Below are 13,047 nucleotides of genomic sequence, written 5' to 3' on the forward strand. Positions count from 1 at the left end.
CTCGATTGTACGTCGTTTTGGGTAAGTGTCTGCTAAACGTTTTCGTCTAAAGTAATGTCTAGGTGTATTGCTTAATGCATGGACTACCTGCTTAATTTCTCTTGCCTCTGCTGGAAAGGCTTTGTATTTTTTCACTGTATATAGATGCATGTTATAAATGGCTGTTAACTGCAAGCACTTTTTAAATTCTTAACATTTTTGGCCCACATTCAGTGCGCCAAAATGGGTCTTTTTTTTTTTTTTTTTCTTGCTTTTTCCATGCCCATCCTCGGAGTGACACTGGAACTTTCCGTTTTTGGCGCCAATCCGGACCAGGAAAGCATAGCTAGAACCTGCCTCCAAGGTCATGTCCTTGCCCTATGGATACGAGTTGTCTGAAGGCTTGTTTTGCACAGTGGTTTTTAATTTCCTCGGTACTATGGCGGTTTTAGATAATTTAATGGAAATACTAATTTGTCCTTGGTTCATGCTCCTTTGGCACAGTACTGGGTACTGTTTTTTTTTTTTCCCAGGAGAGAGAATTGGAATTGTGTACTTCTGTACTGCTTTGGCTTAAAGTACTCACCTGGAAAACATTAGTGTTTAAAATTTGTGAGTAGTACCCACCACTACCTTATAATGTATGGCAAAGCCTGTAATGATCCGGTCGTCAAGTACCCTGTCAGAACCCGGCCTCTGGTGTCCGTCTCCGCTGACTTGGATCTTGGCGATACGGGTCAATGCGCAATGTTCAGTTCCTTTCTGCACGATGTGGCGAAGAGGTTACTTCCCAAATCGGCTTGGATCTGTTGCCTGTTAGCTTTCAGTTAAGATGAGGAGAAAGATTGTCTTCTATTTTTAAGCTGAAGGGGATTTCCTGTCGATTGTCAGTCGTTTTCTTGCTATATTGTCCTTCGCGACTCTGGCTCTAGCTTCTAAGATCCTTACCTTCGGTTTTATTTTGAAGAAAGGGACTGGACAAAGCGAATGTATTGAATTGAAATACGTTTCTGACAACCAAAATGTAAAGGGTACCAGTGTTTACTGGAAAATGTTCACTGTAACCTGGTGCTTCCAGGGCTGTGAATTTGCTTCCTGCCCCCACTCTACGGGTGGGGCTCGTGTGTGTTCTCCTCCTTTTCATGCGTTTCACCTACTCAGGGTTTTCTTACTATTTTATTTTTTTGAGAGCTTGGTGTCTGTTCTCTGTGGTCTCTGCCTGTCTCTGTCTTTCTGTCTCTATCTCTTTACGTCTCTGACTCTCTCTGTCTCCATCTCTTTACGTCTCTGACTCTCTCTGTCTCCATCTCTTTACGTCTCTGACTCTCTCTGTCTCCATCTCTTTACGTCTCTGACTCTCTCTGTCTCCATCTCTTTACGTCTCTGACTCTCTCTGTCTCTCTTTCTGTCCCTCTGTGTCTCTGACTCTGTTTTCCTTCCTTCCTGAACTGGTGTCTTATCCACAGTGTCTTGATTTGTGTCCTGTGCTTCTTGGGATAAGCTCCAGGCTCCCCCCGTAGCCTTGTACTGGAAAAACTATTATGGACGGACGGATGGATGGATGGATGGATGTCCAGATGGCAGTATTTAAAAAAATCGGGGGGTGCTTTGTCCAAACATGATGCACAATTATGAGCATGGCACGGTAAGTTGTGGATGCATTGTGTATCTGGCAGGCTGGCTGTAGAGTAGAGCAGGGTGAGTCTCGAGTGTAGTGAACAGGCAGGTACCTTCAGGGTGAGTCGCGAGTGCAGTAAACAGGTGCCTTGAAAGGAGCTTAAAAGCACTTAATGAAACAAAACACTGTCATATCTGTCTTTGCCAAGGCCCAGGGTAACCGTTAAGACAAACGTCGTTACCTTATAATACATGTATTTGTAACATGGTAACTAACGTCTGCCTCCTCCACATGTCGGTTCTCAATGATGGCTCCCCCCACCTCCCCCCAATGTGAATGTAAGGAGTTCTCTATTGCCATAGGCATGTTAGGCATGCTGTGATTTATAGCCCATTTCATTTTTGTGTGCGAGCGTAGCGTAACCCTGAAATCTGTGTCACATGGTGAACATAAGGGAGAGAATTAACTTCGCATCCAACTGATTATCCTGTTCAGGGTTGCGGTGGAGCCTGGAGTCTCCCGGACAACACAGGGCACAAGACTGGATGAGGGGACACACACACACACACACACACACACACACACACACACGTTGATGTACCTATGTAAATGGGGACTGTCCATTCATTCCTATGGGAAAAACCCTAATCCCAATCACGACACCCTTAACCTCTACCCACCCTAACCTTAACCATAAGTAACCAACCAAAATAAGTTTTTTTTTTTTTTAAACTTTTTTTTTTTTTTTTTTATACACTTTTTTGATTGCATTCACAGATTTTTATAAAACTGAGGTTATCTAAGTGGGGACCTTAAAAGATGTCCCCAAAAGTAGGGAAATTTCAGGTTTTACTACACTTTGGTCCTCAAATGTGATCTTTGCAAACACACGCACAGTGATATATCCATCCATTTCCTATACCCACTTGTCCTATGCAGGGTCGGGGGGGGGGGGGGGGGGGGGGTATTCTGGAAGCTATGGGTATAAGGCAGGAAACAACCCAGGATGGAGCTTACGCCCATCACACACTTAGTAATACGCTATGGGCAGTTTCGAAATCCAGGTGCAAACTCCCCATGTAGAAATTGGAGGAGGGATTTGAACCCCCAACCCTGAGCCACCATACTGCCCCTTCTGGCTGCATGACATGCACTGTATGTCAAAAGCCTGAGGGAGACATGAAGGACCTTAATCCCTGTAATATTATATCGCAGCAGCAATATTCCAGCATCATTCCTGATGGTCGTGTCACAGCCTGCTGCCTCCATGCTCCCATCCAGCATATCGTCATTGTTTTTTACTTTTGTCTTTCTCCAGTATGGCCCTTCTAATTAATGGACTGATTGATGCACATGTGCCGGGGCAGTATGACCTTCATTAAAATACAGGTTTGGTAGATGGCTCTTCAAATGCTGTTCGGGATAATGCTTCAGAGGAATTCCTTTTTATTCGGTACAGTGGTTTAATGCAGTGGTTCTGCATTTGTAAAAGGGATACAGGGCAGTGCTGCTGAATAATTCATTCTTGGCCGTGTTGGATGGCCTTTTGTGTAAATCCCCTTCCAATGGGTAAATCCTGTGCTGTGGTGTAATGTTTGGCTCTGCTGCTAAACCCTTTAATTAGTTCTTATAACGACTTAATGGTGCTTTCAAGGGGGTTAGAAGGAGAATGGGGAATCTGACAAGGGACCAGAGGAACTGCAGCTTTGGACTGATGGGTTCCATGACCGCCGCTTCCACAGACATTTGCCATGTTGAGCAAGCACCCAGGAGCAGAGCTCCAACCTGCAAGCCGCCGTCTTTGGGGAATGATGACGGCTCCGACGGTGACAGCTGTAGATGCTACATGTTTGCTCTCGTGCTTGAATGCATTCCAGCTCTCGCGACATTAGTAAGGTATTAGTAATGTGAGGTTATAATGTACATGTGTGCTTCAGTCTCCCAAGCCTGGTGCAGCAGAGCCTCTAGCTGTTCAGTTTGCTGCACTTGGCTCTGAGGTAGCGGGTGCTGAGCAGTCATTTTTCTGCTATGCATTTTCCTTGCCATCCACCGGCATGTGGGGGTGGTTTGTTTTCATGAGGTTTCATTACATGTCCTGGCAAAATCACTGCAAATCCATGCAGCAATCTTGTTTGTCACGCTCCTTGCGGAGATGACTGTTATTGATTATTTTATTTATTGATTCATTTATTTGATCCATTTTCAATATCGCTGTGTCCTCCGTACTGTCTGTGGGAAATTAATCAAATTTTAATATCAGTATCGATTTTGGCTTCCATCAATTATCAAAACAAAATAATGGAGATAAAACTATTATTGTGCGGCATTTTGTTTCGCAGTGATACTTGTTTTGTCTTGTGTTATAAATCCAGAGCACCCCTTTCAAAGCCCCTTTTTATTTGTTTCTCTCCAAATATAAGAGTTCAAGGAATTCCACTATTAAAAGTCCACTGCTTTTTTTTAAAAAAAGTTCAATAAATGCATATTTTCAAAGTCACTGACTACTCATGTCAAATAATCATGATCTGAGTTCACCAAAATAATCGTGATTCTGATTTTTCCATAATCAAGCAGCCGTACAATCTGTCTTGTGGGTCAGAACATGAAGGAGGTCTTTCCAGATGCAGTACCAGTGCAGCACAATGTATTCTAGGTCTCTGTCAACCCCTGTATTGCTCCTAAGCACTTATGAAGATGGGTGGACATGTTACCATTTGAGTTCTCATTTGCGGTTTTTGCATTTATGTTTCGCTAAGAAGCTGAGCAGTAGGTGGGATGTTACTTCTCTGGGTAAACACATGGGAATGGTGTGATGTGGAAAAGCACGGGGCCGAAAGGCTGCCTGAGGTGCCAGCATGTTTGCTTCATTCTGCCTGTTGTTCTCCTTCCTGAAGCACTATGTATGCCCTTTGCTTTTCCTACATTTTCCCTGTCATTTGATCGGAAGATGATGGCAGGCTTGAGCGCACGTCTGCCATGCCGTTTGTTCTAGAGCAATGGAGGATACCACACAGTCTTTCAGTGTATCTGTTTATTGTCTCTGCCCACACTGGACGCTCTTCTGATCATGGGCTGCTGTGCTGTGCTTGCTTGCAGCTGGGGGATGGCGGTCAACGTGTATTCTACCTCAATAACCCAGGAGACTATGAGCAGACATGACATCACTGCCTGGGTCAACGACATCCTCTGCTTAAACTACACAAAGGTGGAGCAGCTGTCCTCAGGTGAGCCCGTGTATGTGCCTGCGTGTGTCTTTGTCTGCGTGTCTATGTGGGTGTGTCTGTCTGCGATGGTGATGGGAAAGCCAGTAGAACCACCACAGTGACTGTGATTTACCCAGGGCAGGGTCCTGGTGTGAAGCTCAAGATGTATTCACCGCCACTGACACTGCACATCACCCAGCCAGGGAATCTCTGGGCATTATGGATTATAGTACCCCTCATTTATGTATCAGCATGTATTGATACTGTGTAGTACAGGTACTGTGTGTCCAATGTGTTCTTTCATGGGAAAGGACTGTAGGTTTTGGGAATGAGTGTTCAAAAGACTTTTTTTTACATTGACCTCTTAAAAACTAGATTAGTAAGAGTGAAAATAAGATGTAGTCCTGTTCTGTAGTCCCACTATTTAGCCTAGATGCTGCTACCCAAATGATAAGGTCTAATTTGTCATGATGTTCATTGGATATGTACTCGGGCTCGATTGGCTACTTATTATGCTATGTCTGTTCTGATTTGTGTTTGAGGATTAGATGTGTTATTGTAAACGATCCTGGTTTTGGTTGAATAAATCTAAACATGAAGAATTGGTCTTATGAGGAATTAGATTGTTGTCTACATAGAAAGCTTTTTTACAATATAACTTAAGGCAGAATTTTTCAATTTTTTTTTCTTCTGAAAAATTGCCCAGATGAATTCTTTTGTGACTTCACTAACCACCTTATTAAAAGTTCTCATTTAAAAATTTTTATAAATTATTGAATGCAGCATTTTGTATCTACTGATAGCCGAATATTTAGAGCACATTGAAATTGGAGCTCTTGTCCAGTTATACATGCATATTAATAGCTTAGTGAACTCCGCATTAGGCTTTGTTGGACCATTTAGTGATGGCAGTGCAGGTGCTGTGTTAAGGACCCCCCATCGGTGCCCTCAGAGCAGTGACTGATTCCAGCTCCCCTGCAGGCACTCACTGCTCAGGGCTCCCTACTGCCAGTTTATAGATATGCAGTTTTCCTTTTAGTTAAAGCAATGCAGGTGCTGTGTTAGGGACCCCTGATTGGTGCCTGCAGAGCAGTGACTGATTCCAGCTCCCCTGCCCTTGTTCCTCAGGGGCGGCTTACTGCCAGTTCATGGATTTGCTGTTTCCTGGGTGCATCAGCCTGAAAAAGGTGAAGTTTCAGGCGAAGCTGGAGCACGAATACATCCACAATTTCAAACTGCTGCAGGCCTCCTTCAAGAGGATGAACGTGGACAAGGTGAGCGGGCTGGACAGCATCACCACATGGGGCTGGATCCTGCAGTGTTTCCATTTAGAGCAGTGATTCTCATCCCACTCCACAAGGCCCCCTATACAGTCCACATTTTTGCTCCTGTCCAGCATTACTGGTTCTTGATTATCTGGTTTGCTCTTAATTGTTTGGTTCAAATGTGTTGGGAGGAAGCAAAAATGTAGACTGTATAGGGGTTCTTGAGGGAATGGGAACATTCCCCTGACACTGATTATGTACAAAAGAATAATCTGGTGGAATGTGAGAGATCTTTTCAGAGTAGACTTTATGGTCGTTCCAGATTATTCCAGTGGAGAAACTGGTCAAAGGCCGGTTTCAGGACAACCTGGACTTTATCCAGTGGTTCAAGAAATTTTTCGATGCCAACTATGATGGCAAGGAGTACAACCCAGTGCAAGCGCGGCAGGGGCAGGATGCCATCCCTCCACCTGACCCTGGAGAGCAGATCTTCAACCTGCCCAAGAAGTCGCACCATGCCGCCAGCTCACCCACTGCAGGTGAGTTTCCTGCCAGGGCGCCGGGACCCATATGCTGGCTGTATGCTAGCTCTGTGCTCTTTCTGCATATCAGGTAATCGCTGACCATTGTGCCTCTTATCTGTGGTGTCTAATGGGGTTCAGTGTCTCCAGAACCTTCAGGTATCTGCTGCTTATATAAAGTAATGTGAAAAAGAAAGTACGCAGTCTTTTAGTTCTAAGGTTTTATGTGTCATCTGGTCCTTAGCTGGTTCTAAAATTGTATCAGTTTAACCTCAGGTGTAAAACACACAACAGATTCCACCGTGTCGTCATTTAGTTAGCAAAAATGAAGCCAAAATGGAGAAGCCGTGTGTGGAAAAACAAAGTACTCCCCATGATTCAATAGGCTGTAGGCCCACCTTTAGCAACAATAACGTGAAGCATTATTGTCAGTCTCACATGGTTGTGGTGGACTTTTGGCCCAGTCTTCTTTACAATATTGCGTCTGTTCATTGAGGTTTGCAGGCATTTCTTTATGTACAGTCCTCCGCCGCAGCATTTCAGTCGGGTTGAGGTCTGGACTCTGGGCCATTGAAACACAGCGATTCTTTTCTTTTTCAGCAGTTCTGTTGTAGAATTGCTGGTGTGCTTGGGATCATTGTCTTGTTGCGTGACCCAGTTTTGGCCAAGCTTCAGCTGTCGGACAGATGGCCTCTACAATACTTTGGTATACAGAGGAGTTCATGGTCGACTCATTGACTGCAAGGTGCCCAGGGCCCATAGCTGAACTCACCTTGAACCTTAACATTTAGCATGCTAACTGAAGCCTGTAGAGTCTGAGACGTAGCTCGTGCATTTTTTATTTTTTTTTTGCAATTTCTCTGAGCATTGTATAGACCTTAGGGTGAATCCGCTGGGACGTTGCTAGCTGTCTTAAATGTTGTCCGCTTGTGATTAATCTTTCTCACTGTAGAATGATGGGCATTATTTGGAAATGGCCTTATAACCCTTCCCAGACTGACGGACAGCCACAATGTCTTCTCTAAGATCACTGCTGATGTCTTTCCTCCTTGCCATTGTGTTAACACACACCTGAATGCCCCAGACCAGCAAACTGCCAAAACTTCTGCTTTTATAGAGTTGGTCACACTTGCAGATGATCAAGGGCATTTGATTAGCAGCACCTGGCTGCTACCTATCCTCCTAATTCCAATGGAAGCAGTTACTTAATTTTTCACACACTGATTCTGCATTTTTAGCTTAGCTTTGTTAAATAAATAATGACATGGTGTAATATGCCATGTGTTGTTCATCTGAAGTTATATTTACCTAATTGTACGACCTACTAAGGACCATATCATTTTGTATTATGTCCTGATATGTAAAACCCGAGGACGTACCTCTTTTTCATATGACTGAGCTGTGTACAGTCATATGTACTCTGCAAGATCAGTATAGAGTAGATGATAGAGACGGCTTTCGCAGCTATCTGGCAGAAACCCTAATCCTGCTGGATTGGGGATATTCGAGGGATGCTACATCACACCAATATAAACTTGTATCGACATCTAGTTAACCCTTTAATGCATCATCTGTTTCAGTGGATTTAGAATAAACAGGTCCCGTATTTGTTGTCGTGTGGATGGTTTCGTTGGGGTATCGATTTGAGCTGGGCAATCGAATTTTGATTTCAATTACGATTTTTGCTTCCAATGATTATCAAAACAAAAGTGAGAGAAAACAATTATTGTGCCACATTTCAGTAATGCTCCAGTTTTGTGTAATGTTTTAAATCCAGGGGACCCCTTTTCAGCCACTTTTTATGTTTCTCAGATTAATTATATGGAAGAGACCACTTCATACTTCATTTTTTTTTTTTTTTTTTTTGTCTGTCTTAATCCTGGTTCTGCTGCCGAAAAGCTACACTGAATGGCAGGTTGCTTTCAGGCTCATCATTTCTAAGATCGCAGCACACAAGAACAATTTGAAGCAGGAGACACTGGAAACTGGACCAAATACTAGCCAGGTAGAGGGCGGAAGCGACTTTGTAGTAGCAGAGGTGACCGTCAACTTATCCGAGAATCCCTCATGAAAATCACAGGATGACCTCGAGTGACCGTCCGAAAGAATGGGAAACATTAAGCGGTATGACGTGCACTGCTAGGACAGTTCACAACTGGCTCCTGGAAGCAGGACTGCAGATCCATAAAGCAAGGAAGAAGCCCTTCATCAATGAGAAACGGAGAAGAGCCATTTCCTCATTTACACAGAAGCATACCCATAAATCGAGAATTGAATGAAGCTGTGGTTTCTTAATTTTTTTTTCTTACCAGAGCTGTATTTGTGTTCAAATCTTTTTAAAGTTCAAGAAATACATATTTCCAAAGTCAATAAGTAATCATGTTAATTAATCGTGATCTCAATATCAACCAAAATAATTCTGCAGTCCTAGTATTGATGCACTGCACCTGTAACCCTTCTCCTCTTTTGTCAAAGTGCTGATGGAAGCAGATGGGAGGCAGTGTTGTAGACTGAGGGCTCTGTTTTGTGGTCCTTTACACTGCAATGCACGCGAATGATGACCACTGCTTTTTCTCGTTCACATACTAACCAGAGTAGTCCCCCATCAGGGCAGTGATGACCTGCTTATAACCCATCTGCTAGCACAGTCTCAACACCGTAATGGGACGGACTGTCTGACAGGAACATGGACAGTGACCTCCATACCTCATGGACCGTGACCTGTATTACCATTTTGGGTAATTGTGCAAGAGAAGAGAAGGATGCATAATGTTAAGGTGTTTTCCTGGAGTTTGTCAGGGTGATATTAGCAGTGCTGTTTTTTTTTTATAGTATTAATACTGTGCTTTTGTGGCAACGGATTATTTTTGCGGTTATGTTTCGGGAATGAAGCCTGTTAGCTGCAGGTCTGAAAAGTGCTACAGAATGTAGAGAACTGCTGGGAATGAGCCCAGATGCAGGGTAGAAGCTCTGCCGCGTCTCCCGTGGATGCCGCTTACACCCCGCTCCGCTCCACCGACACTTTTCTATTGGACCGTCTTTCAGGTGCCACGCGGGCAGCTGCAGCTCCGAAGCCCTCCACACCGACATCCCGACCATCCTCCGCCAAGAAGATCCCACCGCCAGCAGCAGCAGGGGCGATGGCAGCCCCGGCCAAGGGCGAGAAAGAGCTGGAGGCTCAGGTGGTGCAGCTTAACGAGGAGGTAAGCGTTTGGGTACTAGCAAAAACGTGGACTGTCTGTGGGTCCCCAAGGATCGGATTGGGAAACGGTGTGCTAAATGAAAGTAAAGGAAGCTGAGGGAGGAGCCGCCTGCCTTGCTGCTGGCTGACGCTCACGTCCCACTCCGCTCCTGGCAGGTCAACACGCTGAAGCTCGCCCTGGAAGGCATGGAGAAGGAGAGAGACTTTTACTTTGGCAAGCTGCGAGAGATCGAGCTGCTGTGCCAGGAGCAGGGCCAGGATAGCGCTCAGTTTGTGGACCGGCTAATGGAGGTCCTCTACTCCACGGAAGAGCAGGTGAGCCCGCTGAGTGTTGTCCCACCCCTCGCTTCTCACTGGTTCAAAATGTTCGGTAATGCTTTACTTGAAGCACTCATGTTTTATAGACATTGTAGACACCTTCGTAATGCATTATAATGCAGTCATAAAGTATGATAAACATGGCTGTAACTATATTTTAGTGCACTACAAATATCTTCATGATGCATTATAGTGACTTAGACTTATCCATCCATTTTCCAAACCGCTTATCCTACTGGGTCAGGGGGGGTCTGGAGCCTATCCCGGAAGCAATGGGCACGAGGCAGGGAACAACCCAGGATGGGGGGCCAGCCCATCGCAGGGCACACTCTCACACCATTCACTCACACATGCACTCCTACGGGCAATTTAGTAACTCCAGTTAGCCTCAGCACATCTTTGGAACGTGGGGGGAAACCGGAGTACCCGGAGGAAACTCCCACACATGTAACCCAGGCGGAGACTCGAACCTGGGTCCTCTAAGACAACAGTGCTAACCACTGCACCACCATGCCGCCCTCATGACGATATCTATAGTGCATTATAGATGAGAGCTTCACAGAGCATTCATAATGCATAATAAACATGGCTGTAATGTGTTGCTACAACTCTTTATAAAGAGGTATAACACATTACAGCCATGTTTATTATACTTTATGAATGCATTATAATGCATTATGATGAGTGCTTTAAGTAAAGTCTTACGGAATGTTCTCTCTCTGTTGTTGTTTGAGGCTCTTTGTTGAGGACATTCGTAGTTGGTGTCAGTACAGGTGACCTGGGTTAAATCCCACTCTGCACTGCATTAGTAAGCTGTGCTCCTCAGGCCCCAAGAATGCAGAGTTGGCTGGCTGAACCGCCGTTCTCCTGGACAGCTACGGGCGCTGTGTTCCTCTTTATCATAGCCGTGCAGCATCATCACTCAACTGGACGTCATCTTGGTTATGGATGCAATCTATAGAATGGCGTCTCCCTGCAGGTCTCGCAGAGTGTAGATACCAGTCGCTGCCTGTCAACCAGTCTAGGTGTCGTGAATCAAGGGGGAGACACTTATGAGCGGCTGATTGGGTGCAAAGCAGGAGGAATGAGACTGACATCTGCTGTCGTCTGTGTGTGCAGGAGGGGGCAGCAGATCCTGGGGAGGAAGCTGCCCATGCAGCTCAGGAGGAAGAGGAGCCCCAACAGGAGGAGTACTGACTCCTCCACACCCCCCTCCCCCACCGTCCTTTGTTTTTGTGAGGACTGTTTTAAGCTTTTATTTCACCACCCCTATGCCCCCCCCCCCCCCCATGATCCATCCCCAGCCGATTTTTTTTCCTCTGAGGATTGTACACGTAGAGTGGCTTGTCACGTGTGACCCCCCCCACCCCCCAGTGCAGCGTTTGTGTGCTCTTGTGCCTATCGTTGGAGTACCCCCTGGTGTCCCCCTATCATTGGCCTCCAGGGGACAGAGGACAGTGTGGCTGCGTTCTGACCTGCAGTGCGTCACTCCACCTGTGACCTGTAGGGTTCTCGCGTGTCACAGAGACGTTCCCAGCTCATCCCCATCCTCTCGTTTTCACGACGTCTTGCATAACGGTTCTGTTCATCATGTATGAACGCAATAAGTGTGGCCCTCGAAGGCCCCCTTCCCACCCCCCTCCCTCAGTGTCATCATGTTAGTGTATCTTGTAGAACAATGAGAAATGAATGATTTGACTTTTTTACTTTAAGTATACTGAATGAGGAAGGCTGTGTGTACACTAGGCATGCTCATTTTCATGTAAATGGGGGATTATTTTGCAGCAGTTGAGGTAACAATTCAACTTAGCTCGTAAGTTAGGTTTTGTTTTTTTTTTGTGACAGTTATTACGAATTCCAAGGAATTGAAGTATCAGTGAAGTCAATGTATAAGAGTTGCTTATTTAATTTTTAACAAGTCCAGGGAACGCTCACTGGGTACTGTAATATAAGTACAGTACAGCAGCATGATGCTGTTCCTCCGTACATTTCCTATAATTAAACTCCATTGCTCATGTACCGCTTTATTCATATATTACTTGTAAAATGGAAAGGAATGTAAACAAATGTACTGTTTATAGGTATAAATAGCAAAAGAAAAAAATATTGGGGATTTCCTTAGATGCAAAACATTTTCCTCGCAATGTGCCAGTCATTGCACCTTCCCCGCAATCTGCTGCATGTTAGTATTTTATTTTTTTGTCTTTGTGAATAACGACCTGCTTTTATCTTTTTACATATTTAATAAAAAAACCGTTAAGTGAATTGTGTTTTTGTACGTTTAACCTGCCATTTCAAAGCTAAGGAGATTTGGATGGATTTGCTACAATAAAAAGTACAACTTTGAATGAAAAATAAAGCAGTGGCTTCACATGCTGTACACACGCTCGGCCTGTCTGTCTAGTCCTGTCTGTCTGTCTGTCTGTCTCTCTTCAAAGGCTGTACACACGCTCGGCCTGTCTGTCTAGTCCTGTCTGTCTCTTCACAGGCTGTACACACGCTCGGCCTGTCTGTCTAGTCCTGTCTGTCTCTCTTCAAAGGCTGTACACACGCTCGGCCTGTCTGTCTAGTCCTGTCTGTCTGTCTCTCTTCACATGCTGTACACACACTCGACCTGTGTGTCTAGTCCTGTCTGTCTGTCTCTCTCTTCACATGCTGTACACACACTTGACCTGTCTGTCTAGTCCTGTCTGTCTCTCTTCACATGCTGTAAACACACTTGACCTGTCTAGTCATGTCTGTCTGTGTCTCTTCACAGGCTGTACACATGCTCAGCCTGTCTGTCCTGTTTATCCGGCCCTGTGCATCTCTCTTCACATGCTGTACACATGCTCAGCCTGCCTGACTCTCTCTCCACATTTTGTTTCATCAGCTCTTTCATACTCTGTACCTTCTATGTAAATGACGCTTTCAGTTCATGAAGGATTCCAGCATTGAGTAT

At 45.0% G+C, this 13,047-nt stretch overlaps 1 protein-coding gene across 3 annotated transcripts in view; it reads left to right on the forward strand.

Annotated features, from left to right (window-relative positions):
• The window catches only part of mapre2 (microtubule-associated protein, RP/EB family, member 2), a 34,973-nt gene extending 22,602 nt beyond the window's left edge, over positions 1-12,371 (forward strand). For all 3 annotated transcript variants that reach the window (XM_049011473.1, XM_049011472.1, XM_049011471.1), the window contains 6 exons: positions 4,694-4,821; positions 5,929-6,074; positions 6,388-6,604; positions 9,632-9,789; positions 9,945-10,103; positions 11,226-12,371. In XM_049011473.1, the coding sequence (XP_048867430.1) occupies positions 4,701-4,821; positions 5,929-6,074; positions 6,388-6,604; positions 9,632-9,789; positions 9,945-10,103; positions 11,226-11,303 (879 nt within the window). In that variant the 5' untranslated portion in view covers positions 4,694-4,700 and the 3' untranslated portion in view covers positions 11,304-12,371. The remainder of the gene's footprint in view (positions 1-4,693; positions 4,822-5,928; positions 6,075-6,387; positions 6,605-9,631; positions 9,790-9,944; positions 10,104-11,225) is intronic.
• Positions 12,372-13,047: the final 676 nt, after the last annotated feature.

This window comes from Brienomyrus brachyistius, chromosome 4, assembly GCF_023856365.1.
Source record: "Brienomyrus brachyistius isolate T26 chromosome 4, BBRACH_0.4, whole genome shotgun sequence".
NCBI lineage: Eukaryota > Metazoa > Chordata > Actinopteri > Osteoglossiformes > Mormyridae > Brienomyrus > Brienomyrus brachyistius.